The sequence below is a fragment of the Prionailurus viverrinus genome, unplaced genomic scaffold, assembly GCF_022837055.1.
Source record: "Prionailurus viverrinus isolate Anna unplaced genomic scaffold, UM_Priviv_1.0 scaffold_35, whole genome shotgun sequence".
Lineage (NCBI taxonomy): Eukaryota > Metazoa > Chordata > Mammalia > Carnivora > Felidae > Prionailurus > Prionailurus viverrinus.
In genome coordinates this window covers 4404660-4422931 of record NW_025927605.1, presented here as the reverse complement: position 1 = coordinate 4422931, position 18272 = coordinate 4404660, and the positions used below count along the sequence as shown (strand labels likewise).

The following is an 18272-nucleotide window of genomic DNA, read 5'->3' as shown; positions in this document are numbered from 1 at the left end:
GCCTTTCTGTCTGTGTCATGGCATCTCTGGGTTCATCTCTGCCTCTCTCTGCCCCATGGTGTTATCTGTGCATGCCCTTCTGATCCCAGCTGTTCAAACAGGGTTTGGATCTGTATACACACACGTGTGTGTGTGTGTGTGGGGGGCATCTGGTCCTTCATCGTGTGCCCTCCTCCCACCCCATCCAGGGATGTTGCTTTTGCCACCGACCATGAGGGTGAACTTTGAATTCATCAATCTCCCTTACCGTTTCATTGCCTGGGGCTGGGGAGGTTCTATCCTGGGCAATCCCTACCCTTCTTACACATTGCCCACCCCTGGCCCATCATGCTGGTAAGCATTGGAGGTGATACCCAGGAGTCCTTGGTTCCCGTTTCCTTATTTGTGTGTATGTCAACGGGCCTCCTCCCTAGGCCTGTGGGACAAACCCATCTGGGGTGCTGGGGCTTGGATTTTGGGGGGAAGTGGTATAAGAGGGGCCCCCTGGCCTAGGAGTCATTTTTCTGAGAAGTGCCAATGCTTTAGGGAAGCGGCTTTTCCTCCCCCACCCTCCTCCCCTCAGGCACACGGTTCTTTGTATCTTGACCTCAGGTAACCCGCACTGGGGGGAGGAGGAGGGCCAGCTGCTGGCCTCTGCCACAGGGATCCTCTGGGGTGGCAGACCCTGACCTTTCCCCTCAGGACTGTGGGTGAGAGGCCCTTTGTGGCTCTGGGCTCTGTCCTCGTCTCCCCAGCCTGGCTGTGCTATCCTGCCACCCCCAGCAGTGTCTGGGCCCTGCTCCCAGGCTGTCTCTGCCAGCCAGGCATGGTGCCAGCTGTCTGCTCAGCCGGGTGCCACGGGAGAATCTCCGGCCGCCCAGGTTGGGGAGCTCCACGGGGAATGCCCGTGTACCCGCTCCTCAGTGCCCACTCACCTGCCTTTCCTTTTTCTGCAGTGCCACAGAACATGGCCCCCCGAGCCGCCTAGCCAGGGCCCATCTGGGAGAGGCATCCTCTTCGGTGTCCTGAAGGCCAGCTCTGGACCTTCCCAGAAAAGTGCCAGCTCACAGAACTGCTTGACCGAAGGACCAGCTCTTGGGACCTCCCCCAACCCACGCGGCCCCCCGCTAGAGTGGGGGATCCAGGAGGCTGAGATTAGCCTGTTGGCCTTGGACAGAAGCTCCAGGACAGAAGGGGGGGGTGGGCTGACCACCCAGACCCCCTCTGGGCCCAGGCCCCATGCCCCGAGGAGGGGCAGCCTGAAGCCCGTCAGAGCCTCCTGCCAGACTGTCTGCCTACCCTTCTGACTGTGGCTGCTTGGCATGGCCAGCAACAGCAGCTCCTGCCCAACACCTGGGGGAGGGCACCTCAATGGGTACCCGGTGCCCCCCTACGCCTTCTTCTTCCCGCCAATGCTGGGTGGACTTTCTCCGCCAGGCGCCCTGACCACTCTCCAGCACCAGCTTCCTGTCAGCGGCTATAGCACACCATCCCCAGCCAGTAAGTGGGGTGGTGGGAGGCTTGGTGGGAGGGGGCTGTGGAGATCGGCAGGCCTCAGGGCTTGGCCTCCAGGCACATCTGTTCTGCGCGTCTTCTCTAGATGAGGGGGACCATCGTTGTGTGTGTGTGTGGCGGGGGGTGGCTCCAGGCTGGTAACAGTGGTTGTTTGATGTTGGGGGCAGCTGAGGGAGAGATGCAACCGTGCCGTTCCCCGGGGCTCCTGGCGCCCTCTCCTGTGCTGTGCTCCTGAGGGCCTTATAAATAGCTCCGAGGACTGGACACAGAGGCCGGAGGCGGGTAAACACACCTCTTGACATTTGGTGGAAATGGCAACTCTCCTGAGAGTGGCACCCCACCTCCGTCCCACCCCTCTGAGGAAAGAGCTTGAGGGCGCAGACTGCCCTGGAGGCTGACGAGTACCCCCACCTCTCCCCTCCCTGCCAGCTCCGCCCACGGTTGCCTAGTGGCCAGGGCCAGTGTCCCAGGAGGGGGCGCCCAGCCTGGACTCTGGCTGTGCACGCATGCATGGTCTTGGCAGGGCCTGTGTTTTCTCTGTGACTCCACCCTCTGCCACGGGGGTCGCCTGTTGGCTGGACAGGGGTCTCGGTACCCTTCCCCGGCTGGCCGAGCCAGGTAGTGGGAGGTGGCAGCAGCTATGGCCAGCTGGCGGAGTCCAGGCCTCGGGCCTGCCAGGCCGCTTACAGTAACTCTGGCCCCCAGGGCCCAGCTGGGCACCAGGCCAGGGCTCGGGGAGGAGGGAGCAGGGGCCTGGCCTGGGGCGGGAGGGGTTGGAAGCAGCAGAATGGGCCATGGATGGTTGGCTGGTCGGTCAGCTGCTGACCTGGGAAACGTGTCCCACCTCTCCTGGTGGGCGGGGACTGAACACCCTGCCCCGGGCACCCACTGCCCCTCCCACAGCCCCTGGCAGGCTGCCTGGCACCACTGCCCTGTGCGCCCGGCTGGGCTGGGTCAGTGCCCCCTTCTCAGTGTGGGGGCAGCACACTCTCGCCGGAGCCAGGGAGTCTCTTTGTCCCTGGGGCAGGCCCTGGCCGGGCGCCTCGCTGCCCGCACTGGCCGTCTGCCCACCGCCACCACCGCTTCCTGGACCTCCTCCTCTGGCTCCGCCACGGCCCCTCCCTCCCAGGCCCCACCGGCTGCTGGAGCAGGGGCTCCGTGTCTGTTCCTACAGGCTCCCCCTCTTTCTGGCCTGGGACCAGAGGGCAGGCAGATACTCCTCAGTTTCCACTGCAATGCCATTCATTCTCTACCTTCTGTTTCCTCCCTCTCTTCTGTCCTCATACGGCAGTGGCTGGTGGCACAGTGACCCGGAGTTGGGGGAACTCCGAGTTTGGCCTAGTCTTCCAGTCCATGCTAGGTGGCCAGGGAGGCCAGTCTCTGGGTTCAGGGTTGCTGGGGAATGGAATTGGGGTTGTGGGCACGTCTGTGGTTCTTTTTGTCTACAGACACTGGAATTCGTATTCTTGGCTGGAGTAACTGGAGTGTCTCCTTCCTGCCAGGGTGGGATTTTTAGGGAGGGAGACGTGGGGGGCTTGCAACCTGGTACCTGTGGATAATTTGTCCTTCCCCAGGTGATGGGAACAAAGCCCCAGACACTGCTCAGAGTTGGAGGTGGACTGGGTTCTTGCCCATCCTGTGTCAGACGAGCAAAGAGCAAATGCTATGTCCTCTGAATGTTGCAAGCTTCTTCCCCTTTCTTAGAGGTGGGTGGGGAGGGCTTCCGGGTCCCCCACTTCCCACCCTGGTAACATTCTCCCCCCCCCAGGGTGGGGTGCCCACATTTTGGGCAAGTGGAGCCTTCTCTGGCTTTCCCCACCCAGGTTAGGCAATGCTCCTTTCCTGCCCCCTCCCTCTGTGAGCCTGTGGGTTTCCCTACCCTTCCCCTCTTCCTAGTAAACAACAACTTCTCTTCCTACCTAGACCCCCAGCTTCTGAGCTTCTCCCTGCCATTCTCCTACTCTGGGACCAGGGGTGTAGCCATGAGCTTCAGGGAGCCAGGCATCTCCCCTCCTTCTGCGCAGGGCTGGGTGGCCTGGTGACCCAAGCTCCTCAGCCCTGGGTAGTGAAGCATGACAGATCAAAATTCGTATGTGTTAGAGATGGAGGCAGCCTCATTTCTCTTCTCTCCCTGCCATGAGGCTGGTGCCAGGGGTCAGGCAGTTCCTAGGAGAGGTAGACATTGGTGGCCCCCATTCCTGCAGAGAGCAATGGTCACCTTTTTTTGTAGGAAGCCTCAAATGGGAGGCTCTTTACTCCCATTTCCCACCAACAAAGGTGTTTGCATAGTGCCCCTCCCTTTCCCATCCCTCTTCCCATGTAATGTGGAGGCCGGACCTTGGGTGTCTTGGGTGTATCCTTCAGAGACCCAGTGGCCTGTGGAATGACAGGTCTGGGTCACTGTTGGGGAAGGGGTATTTCTCTTACTCCGGTCAGGGAGTCAGAGTAAGAGGCCCCAGAGATGGGACAGGATTCCCTCCCCACCTCCCCAGAGCCCCTGGGGCTTGATCTCTGAGGACTGGTATTTACTATGGAGGGTTGAGATTCTGTGTGCATTGTGGGGAGGGTCAGGGTTGTGTGTGTTTTAGGGGTGGGGGTGTCAAGGCTGAGTGTGTGTTGGGAAGGGGGTTAATGGCTTGTGTGTATGGGGTGAGAAGGTCAGAGCTGAGCATGTCTTGGGAGAATCAAATCCAGAGCTGGGGTTGGGGGGGGCGGTCAGTCTGTATGTGTGCTGGAGGAGGCGGTGACTTAGGGCATAGAGTGTTTAAAGGAGAGGTCTGCGGATTGTGCTGTGTGTCTCGGGAGGTCAGGGTCTCTTCTTATCGCCAGTTTAGGCTGGGGGTGGTGGTGTGGGGAATGGGGAACACCAACCTGCCCGTGTTGTTGCTCACTGTAGGAATCCGTGTGGGCTACCTGCTGTAGTGGAGCCTGAGTTCTGGCTTTGCCACTTAACTACATGTGATAACCTCTCTGAGCACGTTTCCTGGTCTGTAAAACAGGGATATTACCAGAACCTCCCTCAAAGGCTGAGATTAGGCAAGATCACCGACGTAATGTTCTCAGCTCTGCGTCTGCTTGTGGCATCCTGTCGTCTGCATCCTTGCTGTCTCCTGCGTGGTACCGTTACCACGGTGAAAAGGGGACCCAGGTCCCTTCTAGGTGGAGGAGTTGGAGAGAACTGGATGCTGACATGTGTGGACCACGTACTATGTGCCCCAGATTATCTCTATGGTGCTGGGAGAGGGTTATTATCCCCATTTGTATTTGAGGAACTGGTGTGGGTGGAGGTTAAGTGATTGGGTTAAGTGAGCGGTAAAGCTGACCTATTTTCCACCATCCAGATAGGCAGCTGCAGGAGGGTATGGTGGTGGGCACTCCTGGGTTGGGGGAGCCTTTGGGGGGGAGGGGTCTGTCAGGGCCAATGATGAAACCTCCTCTCCTATGGCTGAGTCCCACTTCTGCCCAGGAACCTCCTGCTTTCCCCCAGTAGGGGGCGTCAGGGAAGGCAGCCAAGCCACACCCCCTCTTCTGTGTTTTGGATCCTGAAGGCTGGAGGCAAAGAGCCCTAAGAGGCCTGGGCCAGATCTCCATCCTGTCCTGGAAACTGTGGATACAATCTGTTCACACCCATCCCCACCCCCGAATCTGCCCGCTGCAGCCCACTGGAGTTTGCAGAGCTCAGTAGGCAATCCTCCCGTCCCCCTCCAGACAGACATTGTAGGAACAGAGTGTAAAAGCCACAGTTGTTATTCTTATTTTGTTTCGATTTGTGGGGTGGGGGCAGGGAAGTTGGAAGCAATCAGTAGAGGAGCTAGAGATGGGAACCCCAAAAGACTGGCTCCAGACTTTTCCTTTCTGTCCACATATTCCTAGTGTGTGTGCCTGGAGACTGGGGAGACCAAGGAGGGAGTGAGCCCCTCTTCCTTTCTTCTGCCACTCCCTTCCTTTAGTCTCTTCCTCCCACCCTCCCTTCCGTCCACTCTTTCCCTGGACAATAAGAGAGACAGCCCAGGGAGAGAGGGTATTGCTAGCAGTGCCTTTCCAGAGGTCCAAAATGCTGAGTCAGCCAAAGATTGTTGGATGGGATTTTGAGTGAAAATGGGGCCCCTCACCTTTTATCTGGTAGCAGTGATAATGCATGAGCTCCCTCAGGCAGGACTCAGGGAAGGAAGCCTGTCTTCCTCTTGGGCTGGCAGGACCTGAGACATTGGGTCCACCCCATGCCAAGGGCCATGTGCCCACAGGGATGTGCCAGTGCAGGCTATGACTACCCTTTAGGGGGTAGCATCTGTAGAAAGAGGAAGTGTTTCCCTTCTCCAGATCACTTTGGGGCAGTGCCCACGTGGCCTCCTCCTCCTCCTCCTCCTCTATGGAGTCAGGCACAGCCAGTGGAGCTGGGTGTCCCAGGGTAGACTGGTTAGATCAGCCCTGGCTAGATCAGCTATAGAGGCTCTCCCCTCCCCATTTTGACTTCTGGGTTACTGAGAACCTCAAGCAGCCCACAGACCAAGGCACCATGGGCAGAAATCTTAAAAAAGACTGCTCTTCCTATGCAGCCTAGTGCAGGTCACCTATCCTCTCTCTGAGTCTGTATCCTCTTCAAAGCAAGACCCTTAATGCGTTCCTGGCTGGGTGAGTTGCTATGAGGCCACAGTGACCTGCTGACTGTTGAGCCTGGGTGAGCTTCAAGTATCTTGCAAGGGCAGTGATGATGAGGTGGGTGGAGTTGGGCCCTCGTCTTGGGGGATGACCACCCTATACTGGGACCCCATGTCTGGGTCCAGGCCTCATGATTTTCTGTTTGTGATCCCCTCCAGGTGGGGTTGGGGACAGGAGGGAGCCTGGAACAAGTGGGGGCTAGTTTAGTTCAGCCCATACCTGCTGAGGGCCTGCTAAACACACAGTCCTGGAGGAGCTGTGGGGAATGTCACAGAGAAGCGGCAGAGGAGGCCTGGACCTCAGGCCTGCAGGTAGCTGTGGCTGGAGCCCTCCCTTGGCCACCAGAACTTTCCTTTTTCCCTCTTCTCCCTGTGCCTCAGGAAACTGTGTTCTTCTCTGACATACCTTGCTGCTGCCCAGAACAGGTATCTCACCTGGACTTTTCCCTTTCTCCAGCTCCAGAAATCCTACCATCCTTTAAGGAACATCCTGAATCCAGAAACCCTCACATCCTCTTCCTAGAAACCTTCACAGATGTTTCCCATTCCACACTACACTCTCCCACCTTTGAAACCTGTGTGTCATTTTTTTTCTCTTGTAACACTCATCCTTCTACCATGAAGTGACTTCTTCCTGCCTAGTTCCTGCCGTGAGCTGTAATCATTTGGGAGATCTTTTCCCAGTTACCAGGTCTTTGATGGCAGAGACAGTCTCAGATCCCTTAGTAGCTCACAGCAGTGAACACAGAGCCTAGCACATAACTGATGCCCAGGAGCTATCTCGTTTGGGAGGAAAGATCCCAAAGGCTGTGGAAGCAGTCTGCCCTCTTCCCCGTCACTCAACCACTGCCAAGGCTTGCATATGTGCCCCAGACCCCAGCATTCCACCTGCAGCCCAGACTTCACTTAGGTGGGACCTCACTTTGGAGCCCACAGCCACCTGTCCGCCAGACCAGTAGATGTCTGTACTTCGCAGTCTTGGGAACTTTGCTGTTGCAAAGCCACACACCAGAGTGCTCTTGGCTACCCTCCCCCTGTCCTTTTATGCTGCCTGGACTGTTGTAGCAGCTACTAACCGGTCTCTCTTGCCCCCCTACAGTCCATTCTTCACACAGCTGCTAGAAAGATCTTACAACACTGTAAATCAGATCTTGCTTCTCCTCTGTTTGGGAAGCTTTCTGTGGCTTCTCCTGGCATTTAAGATAAAATCCAAAAGTCATACTGAAGCCAACAGGCCCACGTGGTCTGGCCTCCGCCCACCTCCCCAGCCTGGTCTTGTGGCTGTTTTCCTCTTGAATTTTACACTGCCTCTACCCTAGTCCTCTGTCAGTACCTTGAATGAACTCACCAACATCTCTAACCCCGGGACCTTTGCACAGGCTCCTTCCTTTACTGGGACCGCATTCCTTCCTACTCTTTGCCTGACTAACTTACAAACTTCTACTTTCTTTAGGTCTCTGCCTTGAGGTCCTCCCTGACTCTTCAATCTAAATTAGGTACCTACAGTATTAATTCTCCTTCAAAGCATACTATAGTTGTTTCCAAATACCAATTATCTGTGTGCAATTATATATATATATATATATATATAATGTAATTATTTGCTTAATGGCTGTTGCTCCTTAAGGTCTGCTAGAACAGACTCACCAGAGTATCTATACAGGAAGTGCTCAGAAAATACCTTTTCTTGAACCAGCCTGGCATGATGGGAATATGGGCTTTGGCACCAGAAAGTTCAAATACTCTAGCTTTATTAGCAGTGTTAACTTGGGACAACCCACCTAGCCTTGCTGAGACCTCAGTTTCTTTATATGTAAAATAGGAATAATGCCCCCTTATCTCTTGGAGTTGCTGTGAGGATTTAATGACCAGATTAAGAACCTGACTTCTAGAAGAATGTCCTTGGGAAGCATGTCAGTTCCCATCCTTTTTTAGAATGAGGGCGTTCTGCTGCAGGGTTAGTGGGAGTTAACAGGATACCCTCTCCTCTAGGGGCATCTCCCTCCTTCACGTACCTACCCAACCTAGACCTTTCTTCCACTGAAACTGGCATCCCGAGGGCTTCCGGGAGGAAGTGGTCAGCTGGAAGGCACCAGCCCCTCCTCTTATCTCTCCGGGGCTGGATTGCGCGGTGGGGGGCCAATCCTGGTTCCGCCGCTGGGAGACACCTTGGGCGGGGCTTTGCTCGCCGGAAGCACGCAGAGCGTGGGGAGGAGAGCCCCTTCTGCAAGCGTTTATGCCAAAGCAGACGCGCTGCCGCGTCGGGTTCCGGCGGGCGGGCGGCCGGAGTCACACATGATGTCACAGACAATGACACAAGCCGGGTGTCTCATCCCGACACTACGCCTGAGCTGCACAATGTCACACCCGGGACACTCGGCACACGCTGCACGTTGCATTCGTGGCGCTAACACTTGGCCACGCGCGCCCTGGTCCCTCGCCTCCTGCGGCCACTCTCCGAGGCTCCAGGGACGCTGGCCTGGCCTGAGGGGGCCGGGGGCCGGTGGGCGAGCCCCGCGAGCGGGCTGGCAAGCGGGTGATGTCACGGGCAGCGGTGGGTGGGTCACCCGGAGGTGAGGCGCCGCCAGGCGAGTTCAGCGAGAGTTCAGCCGCATTACATTAGGCAAATGAGGCCCGGGCTGGGTGGGGGGTGTGTTAGGGGGAGGACACCGGGACCACCCCCTCCTCCCCGCCCCGTCACCTCTCCCCTTCCAGCGCCGGGCCGGGGACTGACCGAATCACTGGGAGGCCGAGAGCCGGAACTGGGATGGGGTAGACTCCCGCCCCTCTTCCGTTCCTGCCTCAGCGCCAGCCCCCACCTCTCCGCGTACCCTGCCTCCGTCCGTCCTCCGCGTACTCCTCTGTAGCCTTTCCCCATTCCGTCCCCGCTTCTCTCCTCCCCCTTCCCAGGCTCCCCCCCCTTCCCAGGCTCCCCCCACTCGCCCGCCACAGCCCGCTTCTCCCTGTCAATTCCCTGCGCTTCGCCCGCCGGACCCGCCGGGCAAGGGTTAAGTCAGGGGCGGTGCCTGGACGGGACGGGGCGGAGGAAAGGGGGTGGGACCGCGGGGGAGGGGGCGCGCAGGCTCCGGGCAGGGGGCTGCGGCGAGCACCTCCGAGACCGAGCGTCGGCCGGCGGCCCCGGGCCTGGCGGAGGCGGAGCCGCGCGGGGTCCCCACCCCGACCCGGAATCCTCGTCCCGGGGGAGCCCCGGGAGCCCCGGGGAGGAGGAAGTGCCCGGCGTCCCCCCGCCCCCACCCCCTGTGCCCCGCGCCGATCCCGCCCCCGGCCGGCGCACTTGGGGAGCCGCGGGACTCTGCCTAGGACAGCATGCGACTCGAGACGGGAGCCCCCTCGAGGTGGAGCCGCTGAGTTCCCGGGCCTCCGCCGGGCGTTCCCGGGGGGAGCCAAGGGACACCCCCCTCGGCCCCCGCACACAACTTCCCCGCTGTTAACCTGGGACTGGTGGAGCCGCCAGCCGACTTAGACGCAGGACTTCGGGCGACGGGCGGCCCCCGGCCCGGGTCGCCAGTCGGGGCGAGGGGGACGTGCCCCTCGCCCCCAGCTGCTCTCCGAGGATGGCGCCGCCGGCTGAGTGAGAGAGGCGGCGCGCAGGACTTCCCCGCCCGGACCTCTTGTCTTCGCGGGGAAGATGTACGAGAGTGTGGAAGTGGGGGGGCTCACCCCCACCCCCAATCCCTTCCTGGTGGTGGATTTTTATAATCAGAACCGGGCCTGTTTGCTCCCGGAGAAAGGGCTCCCCGTCCCTGGTCCCTACTCCACCCCGCTCCGGACTCCGCTTTGGAATGGCTCAAACCACTGTAGGTACCGGCCTCCCCTCTCCTATTGTAGGAGCTGGGGCTGGGGGTGGGTGGTGGAGCTTCCACTCCCACTGGGGATGCGGGCCTGGGGCGCGGTGGGGGTCTTGTCTCTACTTTCCCGTCTCTATTGCTGAAACTCGGGTGCCCTTGCTGGACAATTGGACCCTCCCAAGTAACCCCTGGGTGCTCTTTCTGTTACATTAGGGCTGAGGAACTTTAGAGGTTCCTCCCTTCGGGAAACATTCGTTCATCTGTTCTGCTACTTCTTGCAGGGGAAGTGAAGCCCTTTGCCTCCACTTTGTATCTTCTTGCTAGGAATCCAGTAGCTTCTCGGCAGAGTGGTCCTTTCTCCCACCCTGGAGGGTGGGGTAAAGGTCCTATCTGTGGGCTTATCTGCTCCAGGAGGAGGGGCCTCCTTCCCAGGTCCCACCCATCAAAGCCTGGGGGAGAGCCCCCTCCTGTGCAACAGCTGCTGCCCCCAGCCCTTGCCCTTGTGTCATTAGAGTCCCTGTCCGGGGAGCGCTTAGTGTCTTTGGTGTTGGCAGTGGGGTGTGGCAGGAAGGGGCAACTTCACTGACACCCGTCTGCCATCCTAACCAACTCTTTACACTGGGGAGGGCACCTGTCCATATGAGGGTTGTCCTGTCCCTGGACACTTGGCTGGCATCTTTGAGGTTTCTGTCTCAGGAATGGCAGGCTGCTCTGGTGGAAAGAATCCCTCCCTACTAATCCTAAACTGGTTTGTTTTCTGGGAATGAGTTTGTTTTTTGTGGGTCTGGGGCTGCTCTGGAAATGAGGGATGCATTCCCTGCCAACCCAGCTGTGTCCTTTTGTTACCCTGTTTTCGCTTAGGGATAGGAGCAGGGAACTGGGCTGACCCTAAGAGGGGTGCTGAACCCTGGAGCCCTGCAGCCAGCTCACCTTCCCGCTGTCCTCCGTCTGGGTTCGGGCTCTTCTGGAAGGGAGGGGCTCTGTGCACCCTCGAGAGCTAGCGCCTGGGGTGCACACCTGGGCGTGTTCCTACCCAGCTGTGAGGTAGTGTACCTGGGCGGGAGGGAGCCGGCGCTAGAGGGCTATTGTTACCTGGCTCGGGTTTCTTCCCTTTGCCAGCTCGGGGCTCAACTCTTCCCCGGAGCTTCTCCCACCCTCCCGACTGGCTGCCTCCCTGCTGCCTGCCTGGGAGGCGGGGTGGAGTGGGTCTCTAGGGGCCCAGCAGATTGGAGAAGGTTGAAGGGCAGCCCCCAGCCCCTTTGCTCTAGGAAGAGAGACCTGAAGTGAAGAGACACCCCACCTGTACCCCTCCCAGAGCCACCTCGCCTGCAGCTTTTCCTATTGTCCTGCCCCTTGACCTTTGCCTCTGGGGCTGAGTGGCTGGGAGGCTGCAGGCTGCCTACCCTGGGAGGGAGGGGGTGTGTGAGTGGGCCGACTTTGGCCAAAGGGGATTGGTAAGAGGTGCCACACTAAGACCCTTTTCCCCACTTTTCACAGCTGGAGGAAGGTGTTCCTCCGCAGTGGGATAATTGGGGCAGGCTGCTGTGGTCACCCCCTCCACCACCTTGGCCACCTGTGCCAGAAGACTAGGGGGAAGCTGGGATCAGAGACCTTGGGCTCCAACCCCATCTCTTCCTTTACCCCACGGGAGCAGCTCAGCTCTCCCTGGCCCCAAACTGGTTGGGGAGGAGGAGCATGGGGTCCCAACAGGCCTTGAGTTTGGTGAGGCTCGGGATAGGGAAGTGGAGAGCTGTTTCCCACACCCTGTCGGGTTAGGTAGAGCTAGAGATCTGGGTTTCCCTGTTCCCAAGGTCCCTTTGTAGGCGTGTGTATGCGTCCTCAGTGGGGGTACCAGTGGGCTCAGCCCCAAAGCTGTGGGCTGGGAGTTGTTCTGAGGCGCAGGAAAGACCTGAAGGCTTCCGGTGGTGACTTGACCCTGCCGTACATGGGGTCACACCACTGTCTTGGGAGGAATCCCTTGGTGTGTGTGGAGGTCCTATGGTGACAAGAGCCCTCCAGCCTGCTCACTGCCTCCTGCTACCTGCACGCAAGGTGGGAAGAGGGCAGCTCGGCTGTGGAAGGAGATCTTTCAATCTCGCAGGGCCCTGTGGGGACTCCCCTCCATCCCCAGAGACCCTACTGGGGGGAGGGGCACTGGAGGACAAGGGGTACACGGGATGCGGCTCCCCATCTGTCCCCCACCAATCTCACCGCTCACGCATCCGCCCGCTCCCAGACGTCCAAGAATGTGAAGCACGTGGATGCCCGTGGTGGGGGGAGGGGGAGAGATGCTTATCGGGGTGCTGGGCTAGGGGCCTCCTTCCGCCCTACGCCCAGAGCCACCCCACCCTCCCCCGCGGGGAGGGAGGAGGGGGCAGTACAGGGGGGCCCTGTGCCCCCTCCCCAGCCCTCCCCAGGGGCAGCGAGGGGAGCTGCGGAGGAGCGGGCGCCAGCTGGATTGGGAGGGGAGCCGCTGGCCAGGGGCCCGGCTGATTTCCTGCTGATCTGCTCCAGGAAACCAGCCCCTTGTGCGAGCCTGCGAACGGCTCTGGGGCGTGGGGAATCCGGAGCGCTGTGCCTCTGCCTCCTGGCCCCTGCCCGCCAAGGGTGGGGGAGGGGCACCTGGCAGTTCTGGCGGGAGGGGACGCCTGGCTTCCTGGGCCGGTTCCAGCCCTCCGAGGGGGCGCTCCCCCTCGGGGACTTGGAGCCGAGAAGGTGTGGTGCTCCTGCAGCCTTCTCCTTCAGGAAGAGGAGAGATTTGTGGGCTGGGGCCTCTTGGGAGGGAGGTGAGCAGGGAGGGGCCAGGCCCTGGCGGTCCTTCCCCCAAAGGTCCAGTGTGCAGACGGAAGGCTGACTCCTAACTCTTGCAGACGCCAGGAGGGTCCCAGAGTGCCGCCGCCGCCCCCCCCAGGCCCAGCTTCTCTAGGCTGTTGGCCAGAGGCCGGGAGGTGGAGACTGGGCCAGGGCTCTGGGTTCAAAGGGCATGGTGCAAAACCTCCAAAGTGTTACCTGGGTGACAGGTGGGGATGTGCAGGGGGTGGGGGTGCAGAGCATGCTAGAGCCTCAGAGGCAGCCAGCCACAGTGGGGTGGGCTGCAGGGAGGCCTCACCCAGCCCAGACTGTAGCTCCCACCAAGGCTCACCTCTCCCATCCTGCCAAAAAAACGATTTTAAAAAGCACATGCTTTTAAGTTCTGTAAACACCCTCTGGACTTTGCCTTAGCTCCAAATTTCTATGGGCCTTTGCCCCTTTAGTCAGTCCCTGGCCTTAGAGCTGTCTGTCCCTCATCACGGTATCCTGTGTGTCTCCCTATGCCCTCCCTTCCCTCTGCCCCACTCTGTACCCCAAAGCTCCATCTGTCCTTTCTTCTCCTCCTGTCTGGCCCATTTTAGAGGTGGGGCTTTGGGGAGGTGGGCCAGGGCAAAGGGTGGATGCGGAGGGGAGGGGAGGTTGGTGCCTTCATCCTCTGCTTATTGGAAAGCAAGCTGGGATTCTAGGCCATGGTCCCCCCCACACACCCCCTTGTCCTTGACACCCCCCCCCCCCCACAACCAGTCTGGATTGTCTATTGTTACTCCTTTTACGTCTTGGAAAAAGTTAGCACAACAAAGAGCTTCTTTGTCACTCACCCCTCTGCCTCCTGGCCTCACCCAGGCCCCCCAGCCCCCCCCCCCCCCCCCCCAGCAGCTGTTCTCAGGCCTCTCGCCTGTCTGATTTGCTTGTCTGGCCTCTGAGAGGGTGAGGTGGGGGGAAAACCAGGCCAGGGCAGCTCAGTGTTGGGGTGAGAAGCAGAGAGCCAGGGGAGGTCAGTGAACAGGCTGTGGACTGGTGGGGGTATGGGCGTCCACTATTCCTTTGCTGCAGGCTGGTCTCTGGGCAGGGACGGGGCACGGGACCATGGCAGTGGTGGTCAACCAGGCTGACCAGGGAAGTGGTGCCCAGGCCCTGCAAAGAGCCAGGAAAGCCCTGCCAAGGTTGTTGGCCTGGTTCCCTGTCATCAGCCGCCTGGCAGTCCCTGGTGTGTCTGCAGGTAAGGTGGGGGCGGTGGTCGTACGCAGCCAGCCCCCAGTGTCCGGCTACTGCTTTTCTCTGTGTCTGGACTTTGGGGTCATGTGATTCATGGCCATAAGGTGCTTGGGTCAGGAGCTGCCCTGAGCTCCTTTGAATTCCAGAACCTTGCATGCTGGAGTTTGGGAGGAGACTATGTAGGATTCTGGGGTGTGGGAGGACGCCGGGATCTACCTGCTCAGGGAGGCATCCTTGCCCCTCCTTGGCCCTGGACAAGTAGATGTGGCAAAGGCCTCTGGGGGATGCCGGGTGGCACCTTGGGAATCTGGGATTGCCTCGGGTCACAGTTCTCATCCAGCATGATACACCCCCAGCTGCCCAGGCTTTGGGCACAGACAGCCCCCACCTAACCCAGCTCTGTTCTGCCTGGGGTGATGGGCAGGGGGCCAGGCACTGGGGAGGATTTGGTAGTGGGGGCTGCCCCTGTTGGCTGGGTCACCCCCCCGGCTGCCCTCTTGGGGCTGAATAACCGGAGAGGAGGAGGGTAGTAACCCGGACATAGTATTGAGGGCAGACAGACAGAGCATTGATAAGAACAGATCCCCTTTTGTCATGCTGCTTCCCCCCTAGATAGGGGGCACCTAGAGCAGTGGGCTTCCGGGGTCCAGAGGGAGTCTTCTCCCTGCCTCCGGGGGTCCCCCTGCTTATCTCCGGGGAATCCCCACCTGCTCTGCTCCAACATTGGCAAATCTTCTTTCCACACCCTGCCTTGGGTCCCTGGCCAGGGGATTGTTTAGGTGGAGGAGGGGCTGTGGCTGCTGGCTGAGGGGTGGAGAGGGGGGAACGGAAGCAGAGGGGGTGGGGGAGTGGCCGCTTTGAATATCCTGTTGACCCCAGTTTCCTCTGCCCCCAGCTTGTGTCCTCTTCCTTCCCTCCTCATCAGGCCTTAACTCCTTCCTAACTTGGGGGAGATGGGGCCAGGGCTTGAGAGCCAGGCTGACTCCTGTCCCCAACCCCCAAGTGTGGCTATGTCTACATACAAATCTGATGGTTTATCCTCTGATCTTTCTGGTTTTGAAAGGCGGGGTGCTGGGGGAGTAGGCAGGAGTGATGGGGTGCTGGAAGCTTCATTGGCAGCCTCATTCTCCACGTCTGGCTGTGAAGTCCCAGTTTTCCTGAGACTGTCCCTGCCTTAGAGTGAGAGCCCAGGGAGCAGTGGTGAGGGCTGGGAGAGGCAGGGTGGGTACGGTATTAGGGATGGTGACCTGGGTCTCTAACTGCTCCTCCCCTCTTCTCTCTCTAGCCATTGAGACCCAGAGCAGCAGTTCCGAAGAGATAGTGCCCAGTCCTCCCTCGCCACCCCCCCTCCCCCGCATCTACAAGCCTTGCTTTGTCTGTCAAGACAAATCCTCAGGCTACCACTATGGGGTCAGCGCCTGTGAGGGCTGCAAGGTGAGTTGAGGGGGTCACTGGGAAGGACAGTCCTGATTAGATAAATGGGATGTCCCCACTGCCTCGTCCTGGAGTATGCTGGGGGTGGGGGATGTCTCTGAAACTGCTGCCCTTGCTTCCTTCTGTGCAGAACGTGGCAGATCCTTGGAGGAGAGGGAGACTGCATTAGAACCTTCCTGTAGATGATCAGGAACCCCCAAACCAGAGGTCCCCCCTCTGCCTGAGCCCCTCTCCTTGTCTCCATCCTCTAGCTGCCAGGGTGTGCACTCCCTTTGCTGCCACCCAGGTTGCCATAGTGAGCTGGCTGCCAACTGGGTCTTGGCTGGAAACCCAGGAGGCCTGCCCCCAGTGGCCCTGCCTGAACCTCACCATGGCAGCCTGGCGGGAGGCAGGTAAGAGCAGGCGCCCTGCCTTGGGTGCCCAGGCTTGGGCTCCCCCGGGGTCTGACTGGATTTCCCCGTGCCCATGGTAGGCTCCAGAGTGCAGATGAGGCTGCCACCTTCCCAGCAGCTGTGGGTGTGGCTTCTTCCCCTCTCCCTTGTGCCTGAGCCTCTGTATTGGTTCCTTCCCCAGAGATTGGGGCTCAGAAGCTGCACGGCTTGAGGCTGCCCCTCGGCGTGGAGTGGCTATCCCCAGGGGCGGGGCGAAGACCAGGGCAAAGCACAAGGCCTCGGATGTGTGTGTCCGCCTGTCCTGTCTGGTTGTTCCTAGTTTGTCCCTGGGTGCTTGTCTCTGGTCAGCCTGTGTGTGCAGCCTCTGACCAGCCCAGGTCTGCCTGTGACCATGGACATCTGCCTGGTCGGTGACCATGTGTCTCGCTGCCTTACTCCCGATCACGTGTGCATCTCCACCTCTCTGGCTAGCCTGCGTATGTCCCTCTATGGCCTCTTTCTCCTGTGCTCTGAGCCTGGGGCTGTGGATTCCAGAGCTCTGCTTCTCTCCCATCTAGTCCCCTCTGCCCCTTTTCTTGACTCACTAGCAGCCCTGAGATCCTTCTCCCTGGGAGGGAGAAAGCCAGGCATGTGGGTATGGGTTGTGGGAAGACCGCTGCCCACCTGCAGCGTTAAGGCGGGCACTGGGATTCTTCTGGGGGTGTCTTTGTGGGACTATTTTCTTCACCTCGTCGGGCTTAGGGCAGCAGCGGCGTGGCTCTCCACCCTCCAGGCCGAGGCTGCAGGCCTGCCACGCTCCCACCGTGGGTGCGGCTGACCTGACTCCTTTTCCTCCATACCCAGGGCTTCTTCCGACGCAGCATCCAGAAGAACATGGTGTACACGTGTCACCGGGACAAGAACTGCATCATCAACAAGGTGACCCGGAACCGCTGCCAGTACTGCCGGCTGCAGAAGTGCTTTGAAGTGGGCATGTCCAAGGAGTGTGAGTGCCACAGTGCCAGGAGCCGGCTCTGCATTAGGCAGGGCCCGATATGCTCCTAAAAGGCCATGGGAGTCGGGGCGGGTGGATAATGTGTGTGTGGACCAGAGCGCGTGTGCCCGGGGTGCAGTGTGCGGGCTCATGGTTGAGGACGGTTTGTGTACAGCTGCAAGGACCTGTCCGTCTGTCTGCACCTCTAGCCCGCTGTGTGTCTGTGTGTGGGCAGCCATTCCGTTTGCATGCAATTGGCTGTGTGTGCTCGCACACGCGTGCATGTGTGTCTGCTTCCAGGCCCCGCTGTGCTTTGGGGTGGGGCTCAGGCACACCTGAGGCCCTCTGGATTGTGCACCTTAGGGGAGGGCTTGCACAGAGGGGTGCTGGCTGGTATTTGTGTGTTGTTGGGGGTGGGGTGTGGTTGGCACAGGGATTTAAAAGCCATTGTCTGGTGAAGCCTGGGACCTAGAGTTGGAAGAGAGAACTGGGACTTCTCAGGTCCCAGAGGAATGGGGGTTTCCAGTTTGGGCTCAGCTGAGGCCTGATGGAGGGAGGGAAGGAGGGAGGGCTGGACAGGGAGACCCTCTTGTGTTGAATCATGGGTGTTGCCGTGGTGACCGGTGATTGATGATGTCAGAGATAAATGACGCTGACAGACGCCTCCTTGTCTGCGTGGCCGTTGCCATGGAGCCAGAGCCTTGGGGGATGGGGTGGGGGAGGGGGGCTGCGGGACCCCCTAGCCCTTTGTGGGGAGGGCAGTGGAAGAGGGAAGTGGGGAGGGAATGTGGAGGGGGGACACAAGGAGCCCCAGAGAGGAGCAGAGGGGCCCTGCAGCATCCTGCCACCTCCTGCCTTGGGAGGCAAGGGACGCGTGGTCTGGCACCCAGGAAGCGGTGGCTTTACGCTGTAGAGTGGGTGACAGCCCGGGACCCTTCCCTTCAGGGCCCAGCGCCGCCACCTCCCACTGCTTCTGCCGCCTTCCACTCCCAGAGCTTTTCAGCGCAGAAGGACCAGGGTGGGGACCCCCTCTCCCTCCCATCACCAACTCCCCCTTTCCCTCCCTCCTTCTCCTCTCCGGCTGCTCTGTGCCCCGGAGCTGAGCAGCTGCCATTTCAATAGAATTAAAGCTTCCGAATGATAAACGTCTTGTCACAGCTGCAATTTTCTCTTCCCAAATTATCCCCCCCCACTCTCCCTCTCCCTCTTCCCTCCTCTCCCTTGCACTTTATTGAATTTGCAGAATCGACATGAGTGATCTCCAAATTATGCCAGCTCCCCCCACCCCCACCCGCTGCCCCCTCCCTGGGCCCCCCACCCCCACCCCCCTCTCTTCCTCCAGCGTCAGCAGCCGCGCCACCACTGGCCCTGTGAGTGATTGTGTGTCTGGGATAATCGGCTGGTAACGACCCCATCGCTTCTTTAAAGCCGAGTGGTGTGTGCGGCTCAGCGCCCCTGGTGATTTGTCAGCTCCCCCGGCTAATGG

At 59.7% G+C, this 18272-nt stretch overlaps 1 protein-coding gene across 7 annotated transcripts in view; it reads left to right on the top strand.

The window, feature by feature from the left end:
• RARA (retinoic acid receptor alpha) overlaps positions 1 to 18272 on the top strand; it is a 43757-nt gene that overhangs the window by 20433 nt on the left and 5052 nt on the right. For 2 of the 7 annotated variants that reach the window (XM_047845698.1, XM_047845697.1), the window contains exons 2-4: positions 936 to 1479; positions 15273 to 15421; positions 16657 to 16798. In XM_047845698.1, the coding sequence (XP_047701654.1) occupies positions 1302 to 1479; positions 15273 to 15421; positions 16657 to 16798 (469 nt within the window). In that variant the 5' untranslated portion in view covers positions 936 to 1301. Of the gene's footprint in view, positions 1 to 935; positions 1480 to 9241; positions 9975 to 13481; positions 13992 to 15272; positions 15422 to 16656; positions 16799 to 18272 lie in introns of those variants that run through there. The other 5 variants (XM_047845702.1, XM_047845699.1, XM_047845701.1 and 2 more) reach the window with 5 other exon arrangements.